This window comes from Electrophorus electricus, chromosome 8 (genome assembly GCF_013358815.1).
Source record: "Electrophorus electricus isolate fEleEle1 chromosome 8, fEleEle1.pri, whole genome shotgun sequence".
NCBI lineage: Eukaryota > Metazoa > Chordata > Actinopteri > Gymnotiformes > Gymnotidae > Electrophorus > Electrophorus electricus.
In genome coordinates, this window is record NC_049542.1 from 25996901 (window position 1) to 26006736 (window position 9836).

Here is a 9836-nt window from a genome sequence, read left to right on the forward strand (position 1 = left end):
TTGAATGGGTGTTGTTCAGTAGCACTTACACCTGTCTTCAGCATCAAGGGACTTGTCATTAGGCACATCAAGATACAGCTTCCCCTCTTAGCGGGCTCCCCACAGTTCGCATATTATCCCAACCATTCAACAGATAATGCAATCGCCACCACCCTTCATCTGGCACTTACCCATCTGGACAGAAAGAACACATACAGTACGTCAGAATGCTGTGTATCATTGTTATCTCTCTAGTGCATGAACACCATGCAGCAGCACATAGATGGGTAAGAAACAACTGACTAAACAGTGGCCCAATTATATGGGTCAGGCAACTTGGACTTCAGTTTTGTATTATTTCAAAATCCAGCATGCTGGAGTACAGAGCCAAAACAACTCCCAAAAAAATGTGTCAGTTCTTAAGAATTGCATCAGGAGAAGGGAATAACTTATAAAACTGATGAGTAGAATGCACCTTCTTTGTTAAATGACACTTACCTTCTCTTATGTGCACACAGATATCATAACTGTCCCTCCACCTCTGTTCACACACAGCAGTTCCTGAGATAGTGGTACTATTTGCCTATGTATGAGACTATGTATGACTCAGTGAACACTTCCATTGTCTTAAGTGGCACAAAAATGAATGCACTACAAGTGTTCTCCTTCTTTGTTCTCCAGGTGCTGTTTGCCTTGATCCAAACCCTGTTGATGAAGGTAATATAAACACCTTAATATTTTAAAAATGTTTTACTGAGGAAATATTAGTAGCATTATATAGATGGCTTGCTATGCTAATATCGAAATGTAATTTTCCTTGTCACTGAGGTTTTTGGTGACTGCCAAATATAATATGAAGGGTATATTTTTAAACAGGTTCTGTTTGGATCCCAAGGTGTACTGGTCCCATTACCACTGATTATTTGTTTACTGACCTGTTTAGGAAAAGCAAAAATCCAAATTTCATACCTGTATTTAGAAGCATTTTAAAGACGTTATTAAAAAGTTATGGTACTCAAAGAACCTTTTTTGAATAGGTATAAACCAAACAAATAGATGTGCAGCTATTAGGTTTGGAGCTACACGGTAAGGTTTTTTTTCTTCTCCAACTCTTCCTCATCACAAATGTTTCTGAGCTCATCTTAGTTAAATTACATGAAGTTTTAAATGTATTAAATTACTGAATAAGACATTTTAGTTCATGTTTTTGACAGATGGTATCTTTTTTATTTCTTATCCAAAGACCAGAAGAATCTAAAGGAACTTTCTTAACTTTCCCACAAACTTGCTCATCTGGAGTTGGGTACTTTTCTGATACATTGATATATAAACGCTATCAAACTGAACCATCAAGCAAGATCAATTTTGAGCAGTCTCCATCTTTGGAGTTGAACATCACATTTAGTCAAAAAACAACTAACTATAACCACCAAATTATAGTTATCCTGGAGGATGATCCAGTAGTAGTGAAGTCTGCCCATTTCCTTTTCAAGAAACATCCCTCTAGGTCAACATTGCTGAATTACCAGAATGGGACATTGCATGTAATCGAGGGCTATGTAGTCCATCTGTCTCAGGTCAGTTGGGTGGGGCTGGTTGGCCATGGCAGTAAAGGAAGTGATGGGGCTTCCAGGCTTGGTGGTTGGGGTCCTGAGGAAATCGCTAAGCTAGTAGGTTCCATGGAAACTGTCGGGGGGGCAAATACAAACTGTCAGTCTGGTGGGATGTGATCTTGGAAATGACATTCAGTTTGCCAAAAAACTTCTGAGGGCACTAAGAAACCTAAATGTAGAGACAACGCTACACTTAATGCGATCTGCAGTCTCTGTAAGCTCCAGTGGAGAGAAACTAACAATGGCTGAGGATGTTTGGCGACAGAGAGACAACAGCATGAAAATCATTGCCTGGTGAGATGACAGAGAGACACTCCTGTATAGAGTGGAGACTGGAGGGAGAGGCGAGATGATTCACAAGTCCCTGCCGACTTGCGCAAAAAATATAAAACTATTGATTGTTTAGAGGGTCTAACATGGAGCCTGTTTTTTGAGAAACAGGAAAAAAGGCGAGCACCAGATTTTATCCCAGCAAATGACCTTTTACCTGTATGGCTAAGCAATGGACGACCAAAAGAGGGAACCTCTGTTAAACACATTACAAGTATTCTGGACCTTGTTATTGAAATCAGGTACCATGCAAGAGAGAATGTAATTGATGACATACTATGTCCTAAACAATTTTATTTTCAAAGTGCAGAAAAAAACCTTTTGCTCTGCCCTTGTGGGTAAATTTATGAAATGCAATAATCAGCAAGAGATTAATAAGTTTTTAGATGCCTTTGAGACCCAGAAAGATTGCTATACTATAGCTGAACTGAGGGGGAACCTGAAAGCATCTGAATTTAATGACTTCTGCCAGCAGATATTCCAAGCGAGGCATTGCAAGTTTAACTGTGGCCACTGGGGACGTTTCTTCATGGAGGCAGTTTTCTCGGCATCAGTACGCAACTTCCGCATGTTCCCGCTTTTCCTCATGAGTGTAATTGCTTGTGAAGTCAGCAGAAACAGAGGCTCAGATGACGTCATGTGCTCTGCCTTCGTGGGAGACTACCCCATGATGCATAAAGACCCCTGGCCCTTCCAAGGTTGACGAGGCTTTTATGGATGTACACTGGATAGCAACAATGAGACAATGAGGCATGAGAGGGCCACCTGGCTAGATGATGTGGTTGCCAAAGAAGATTCTCTTTACAGTAGATCAAAACAGATTATGTCTGTTGTGGATCATGACCAAGAGACAGAACTGGGCATCTTTGGCAAAGTCAAGGTAATGAATGAATATGCATTTGCATCATATCTGGAGTTTTTTCATGGGACAACTGAGGGAAAGAAACTGTCTCAAGGCTGCACTGAGCCATCTCCGTTTGACCCTTATAAATGACCAGAAAAGATCTGTGGCCTTTCACTACAGTATATAAAGATGTAAAAGGGTTCAGACTTAAAAGTATCTTGAATTTAGCAATATGGACTATGAATTTGAGAAGTAGCACCTTTTGACCATGATAGGCTATACAGTAGAAGCTGTGAAAATACATGTTTATGGGGCCTAAAAGGACCAAAAAGGACCAGTGCGAAATGCCAATAGTCCACCGACGCTTAAGGTAATTCAAACATAACTGTCCAAAAGCATTATGAAAATGTGTAGATCTGTACCTAAATGTTTAAATGCATTATTGAATAAAATTTATAAAAGGAGCATATTTGTTGTATACATTACTAAAAGAATTAAAATTGCGTAGGTTATTTCTTTGGAAGCTGGCTTCCTAGACAAATTTATATGTCTATTTTATAACCTAATTAGAAAGTATGTGTGTTTTTCTGTTGAAAATAATTTTGGGAAGAAAATGTGTGTATGAAACTGGACAGGTAAATTCTGCATCACCAAACATTTTATATATTAAAGACAGCAACAGCACAGTGCTTTTTTTCTTCTTTTAATTACTTTAGAAATTGCAGGATATTAATGTGTTTTGTGGCCAAAAAATTAGGATTACAAAACATAAATATGAAAAAATAATGTCAAGACAATACCTCTGAGGAAGTATCATTGTTTTAGAGACTTAAAGGGCACTCGTACTTTAAAACAAGAAAACATGAAGATAAAGGCTTGTGTTATTAAACACAGACACATTAAACATGACATTACTAGTGATGTTAAATGAAGTGAAGCATTTTGACCACCATCATCTTAAAAAGGCAGGACCTTATGTTAAGACAGATTGTTGATCCCACTGAAAAGTTCTAGGGAAAAAAACCCAGACAATCATTGTATAACAGTTCACCACAATTCATTGTCATTTCATTGTCATTGTGCAGTTTTAGTTAGTTATAGGGCTTGAGATTTCTAAAATGGCTCATTTCTACACAGCATTTCACTGTAAGAGAGAACTGAGTTTTTGTGGCAAACATTTTATCAGGGAAATTTTCCACTGAAAGAAAGGTTGGGGGAGGGGTTAGTGTTATGGGGGGAGCGGTTACATGTAGAGCAAAGGAGAGTTTAAGTATTCGTTGCTGTGATGATCCCAGAGACGGCCCTCCAGCTCAACCTTGTCTGCAGTTGACGTCACAAGGGCTCAGAGTAGAAGGCAGGTGCATTTGGACACCTTTTCATGGCTGAGCAGGCTAAACTGGTTGGTGGCCAAGCTTTGGATGAGGGTCCAGAACTGCCTGAAGGTTATGCTTTCTCCATCCTTCACGCCCATGACCTTCATCACTTCCCCAATGCCTGCATCGGACCCTGTGGTCTAATAAGTTGTAGAAATAGAGTTGTAGCACAGACTCAGCTGTGTTTAAGCAATTTCTGGTCATTAAGGGGAGCATGAAAATTTTGTGTCATTTGTTCTATCGAGGGACAAGATTAGTAGCATTTAAATTGAGGCACAATAAAATTAACAAGTAAAACAGGCTCTAAAAAAGTTACACTAAAAAATCTAAAGTTTAGAGTGACCACCCTGGTCTCAGATCACTGAGAAGGAACAGCATCAGGACAACAATGTGAATATCCTCTGGCCCAGCAGGAAGAAGGTAAAACAAGATTTGAAGTATGCAGACTAGACATGCAAAATGTTTCACGCAGGAAATTCAGGTACATCTATTCTGAATTTCAACCATGAGGTTTTGCACCATTATGTGGCCCTCCAAGAGGGCTTGCATACACAGCATCTTATGAAATTTGATATAAACTCTTAAAAGAACATTTTAGAAGGTCTTGCTGCAATACCTACATCGGTGTTTGCTGTTATAAAAAACACCTGGACACATATGAAGGAAGGTAATGCAGTACAGGATTTGTTTTATAAAATTCACTGACAGACAAGTTTCATTTTCTCAGTCAAAACACATGACTTTTTCTCTACTATTGTATTAAATAGGACTGGATACAGATGTAGCTGAAATAAGAGTGTTATAACAGTAACAGGAATGTTTTTAAGTCTATTTAATTTTTGAAGTTTATGTATTTTAAGTCTGTTTAAATTCTTAAACCTGTAGGAGTAGGAACCAATTCACACACACACACAATATATATATATATTTATTTTTTTATTATTATTATTTATTTATTTTTATTTTTTTAAGAATTTTAATCTGGCAGGATGTGATTATATGTTTTCAAAACTGTTGTACAAATGTTTCTCAACTTTTTTCACTTCCAAAAATTCTTATGCCTTAGACAGCCATAAAGCTTGACGCAACATGAACTGGAAAGACAATCCTCATATAAAGAGAGTAATCCAAGGGCAACGTGACCCAGACACTGATACTGGACAGATTTCTGTAGTTTAATGCAATGGAGGACATCACCATAACCTCGCTTGATCATGCGCCTAAACAATGTCTCTCTGCAACACTTAAATACTAATACCTTTGCTCTTACCACAGCAGTGTTCAACATGTTGGCCAGGAAAGGCGGTTTAGAGTTTCCCCAACAGGGATCCACGACCACACCCTGTGAATGAGTATCAGTGAGTATCTGGGTGTGTTTACCTTCACAAGGTTAGGCAGCTGAGAGGAAAGAAGATTCTTGAATTCATCTGTCTTAAGTGAGGGCCCCTTATCAGCAGAGGCATCATGAAACTTTGTGACCAGAGTGTTGATGGCCTTCTCCAGATCTGAGTACTGAAATTAAGCCACAAAGAGAATTTACTTAAAAAGATGATACTGCTGGCATTACTGTAAAAGAGATAAGTGCTTGTCCTGTGGATCGTAAGAAAAAAACGCATGATGTCACATTGTCATCTATTATCAGAATGAAATTGGAAAAAAACCAACTAAAATGTAGCCAAAATCCTAAACCAAAATGTTATGAGGACATTACTCAAAAAGAAGAAGAAATACATATTAAGCATTGCTCATAGCAGTAAGGTTTCTGCGGCTCCTTACAGTCTTCAGGGGGTCTTAAAACCGTTGACAATATAAGCGTGCACCTCAATACGCTACTATACCTGTAATACCTGCAAGTCGAGCCTTTGACAACCCCGCCTCCTTCGCACCATTTACCCTCTAGCGCGCTCGTGTGAGAATAACCCTGTCCCTCTTTCGCAAGGCTGCAGGAGGTAAGATTCGGTGCGTTTAAAAGATCGATGAATACATAAAATGAACCCGTACCCTACAGAAATCTTCAGGTCCACAACAAAAAGCACTCTAAGTAAACATAACCCATGTTTCTGCCTAAAGACATAACAATTTCAACGATTTACGAAACCGTGACCTTGACATATAGTAAACCAGGCTCCGCACTGACAAGTTATGTGGCTTGTTGGCACATTTATCGGTCTGTTCCCAGTCCTGCCAGTTTTTACATCTTGAGTCTTGCGTCGTGGAATCAGGAGTCTGATTAATTCCTCGTGCTGTCTATTTCTATATGCGCGCCTGTCTGCACAGGCACAACTGAGAGAAGCCAGCTGTGGAGCATATGGTCCAAATTAACGTAGCTTAAATGGTTCACTTCAGGAAACTGGTTTGTCAGACCTGTTAAGGGCCTCCAGCAAATTTTACCGACACTCCTTGAGACGATACGGAACATTTATGCCATCTAGCTATATCTAATCAGTCGTTTGATTAAAGCTCGAACTATTTCAAGAGAATCTGTTTGCAAAGACAGCAGCTGGAACGCGATGTTGTTAAACTGAGATATGAGATTCGTTTGTTGCATTTAAGTAAGACGCACTTACGCCAAACACATACTTTCGACGCCTAAAATTAGGTATTCAAGGAACAAATACGCTGATAACGCCGGGGTCAATACACAGAACTGCCGATTAAGCAGCACTAACCACCGCACGCAGGTCTTTAGATGTTCAATCGCGTATTTTGTTCAAAATGGAGTTTCTGAAATGACTGCTGTCTTTTACTTGCCTGATATCTTGGTTAAGTTAAACTTTTTCTACCAGAGAAACCGAAAATAGCTATAACAGTCAAGCCGAACTCGCAAACTGCTGAGAAGTCATGTCTTAAAATTTTAATCAGGTAATGGCTCCACAATTCTAACATCATGAGATGTAAAAGTAAATGTCGTACCTCTGCCGCCATTGCAGACGCTCCTTTCTCCGACTTTCGGTAATTGTTACTTTACTCGCACAACGTTTCACTGCTGTCACATCTTGGCCGAAATCCCGAATCCTCCCACTCAGATCGACAAAAAAATAACCCACCTACCGTGCCAGTAAGATATGGGGAAGAGTCCTGTAATTCGATGCTTCGGGACTGTACACTGGACGGGGCGGGGATGGCGAGCATATAGTCCCAAAGCCTACGTGTTCCCCTATTCTTCCAGTGTTGATTCCACGGAGCAGAAAACGCACCCATCTCACATCTGGAAACTCTCAGGAGAAAGTTAGAACACGTCTCTTTTGTGCAACAACTGTTTGCAAGTACTGACTGGATTGAGTTGCGACTCTTCTGGGTCATCCTACTTAAATTATCGCAGAAAGTGACATATTCAGTTTGAACATATTCAAAGTTTGAATATATTCAGTTGCTATAAATATAGTTTAGCAGAAAAGTTAAGAAATGTGGAGATTGACTTTATGCTTCGTACTTATGAATTAAAAAGTCTTCTTGGAAATCCTGTCCAGTATAGTACATTTCAATAATGGAGATACATTAGGAACGCGCAATAACGTTCCTTAGTGGGATATGTCTCAAAATTACTTTAGACGCACAGTAAGCAATTATGCACTAAGAAACCATTTATAGGAATAATGTTCATGTTGAACATGTTTCATGTTCAAGATGTAGGTCATCGCAGAGGAGCTTCTTTTTGCTATGATAATACATTTTATGGTTAATAGAAGTTTCATTAAATGGACTTTTTTCCAGTAAGATTAATAAATGTATCATACAGCAGCATTACTCTATAGAAGCAAATTCTACAAATTGTATTGGAAAATGCCAAAGGAAAGCCCCACCCCTGCACCATTTAAGATATTTTTGTGATTGCAGTGACTGTATTCAAAGGTATGCTTTGTGGATGGTTGGGTTTGATAACCGACTAACGCAGTCATTCACAATTTGTGCGGACTTACGTCTTTGCGGTTATTTTACCATGAAACTCTTTCCTTGGCTGCTTAGTACGACGGCAAGATGTTGCACTAGGTGACCAGAGAGTCCTTTCAGTGCAACAAGGAGGAAGAATGAGTCACCTAATCTTTACTTTCAGTTACATTTAGGTACTCATCGTGAGGTGAAATTGGCACGAGTTCATCACACAACTGCATAATGATAAACGGCTCATCAAGGTGTTACTGTAAACGATTTGGTGAACATGTTAGATAGGCCTATATCTCATTTCACATTAACCTGATATGCTTTGGAAAGGACACACACAAATCCTTCCTTTAATAATTATTGCTGTTAAGAAATTAATTAGGTTTAATTAGGCTAGCTAGGTAACTACAGAAATTTTCTGTGGACTTGTATGGGGTTATTTGCAGCCTTTTGCTGAAAGTAACATTTTTGAAGACGACACATCCTTGCAGAACTAAAAGTATTTCTGGGGCTGAGTCTGTCTGAGTACCACATTGCTAGTGTTTTTACATTATGTGGTATAGTAGAGACTTACAATATCCTAGTGTTACTGACATGGCATGGCACATGACTGTGGATCATTAGCAGTTAAACTCTTCCCACAGAACAAAGGAAGATAAGACTTGGACATCACATAGACCTTTCCGGTATAGAAGAACCTGCACTTTTTATGCTCTAAAGAAAAATCTACAATTATATATTCCAAAATCAAGCAGTGGGCCCATCTGGAGACATGTCAAAAGGGTCAAAGCATGTCCATACATTTTGAAACTAATAAAGTTAAGGTGGAAGCAAGGGCCTGTGATATCTAGTAGCTTACCTTGTAAAGCAGGTAGTGCACTGTGCTAGTGACACTGAGGTCCTGGGTTCATTTAGCAAGGAGTACATGCATTGTGTGATGTTCTGTGAATAATGTATGTCAGTTGGTGTGAATATGATTATCCTCTACCCTTTTCTGCATCAGTGTAACCCTGCATGATTGCAGCAGTCAAAGTCCATAAGAACAGGGCAATTTTTTGCTATCTGTGCAATATCTCAAGTATAATGCAGATACTAAATCTTTGCTATGGATTATTCTTGTTGCTTCAGAGGACATACATCAGCAATAAAAATTGTGACTGCAATTTAAGTAGATATTAAGTTTTTCTATATACATAATCATGAGTTAATCACTTTCAACTGTAAATTTTAAGTAGTGGAGCTCATGATTTTTTTTTTAATTAAATGAACTTCTAAATATAAAGTTAGGGGATTTCAAGGGAAGAACAAGGCAGTTAGAACATTGTGAGCGTGTGTTAAGGGGTTTCCTGTAGAAACTTGTTCAAGGAATGCCTTATGTTTGAGGCATTAGTATACAAAAAACTGCAACAAAATGGCATTGATTTAGAGACTGTTTTCAGTATAATGAAATGATATATTTTCAATCAGAGCTGGAGTACTCAATCCTTGGAATAGTGACATAGACCCAAGGAATTTGAAAGAGTAGATTTGTGTATAAAATAAAAGGTGGGGAAGATTAAATATGTGGCATGTTTATGTGGTTACTTAATCAATAAAGAGTTTTGTGTGTGTGATTTCTGGCTCAGGGATCTCAGAGCACATCTTCTACTCTGCCTCTTTGAACAGTTTTCACTCTGTGGTGTTTTTATGCACCTTAATTTAAACTCTGAACAGGTCTTGTGATATTTCTTTTGTATTTTAAGGTGGCTCTCAGACTAAATGGGGCTCAGAGCAGAGCAGGGTGTGTACCAGCAGAAGTCATCAATCACACTGTCT

At 38.8% G+C, this 9836-nt stretch overlaps 1 protein-coding gene across 2 annotated transcripts; it reads right to left on the reverse strand.

Annotated features, from left to right (window-relative positions):
• Positions 1-3453: 3453 nt before the first annotated feature.
• On the reverse strand, positions 3454-7286 carry s100v2 (S100 calcium binding protein V2). Of its 2 annotated transcripts, none has more exons than XM_035529486.1 (3): positions 7191-7286; positions 5520-5651; positions 3454-4279 (listed from the first exon to the last, which is right to left on the reverse strand). In XM_035529486.1, exons 1-3 carry the CDS (start codon positions 7269-7271, stop codon positions 4109-4111), a joined length of 384 nt encoding a protein of 127 aa, XP_035385379.1. In that variant the 5' UTR covers positions 7272-7286; the 3' UTR covers positions 3454-4108. The 2 variants fall into 2 exon arrangements, with proteins under 2 accessions (XP_035385379.1, XP_026883603.1); XM_027027802.2 differs by lacking the exon at positions 7191-7286 and adding an exon at positions 7053-7177.
• Positions 7287-9836: the final 2550 nt, after the last annotated feature.

Bases quoted from the DNA above. Each gene is read 5' to 3' on its own strand.
- s100v2 (XM_035529486.1), bottom strand. From the start codon at position 7,271: ATGCTCGCCATCCCCGCCCCGTCCAGTGTACAGTCCCGAAGCATCGAA. The intron at 5,652-7,190 runs GTAGGTGGGTTA...GCTTAATTTCAG, and splicing joins CCCCATATCTTACTGGCACG to TACTCAGATCTGGAGAAGGC. The intron at 4,280-5,519 runs GTAAACACACCC...ACAACTTATTAG, and splicing joins AGCTGCCTAACCTTGTGAAG to ACCACAGGGTCCGATGCAGG.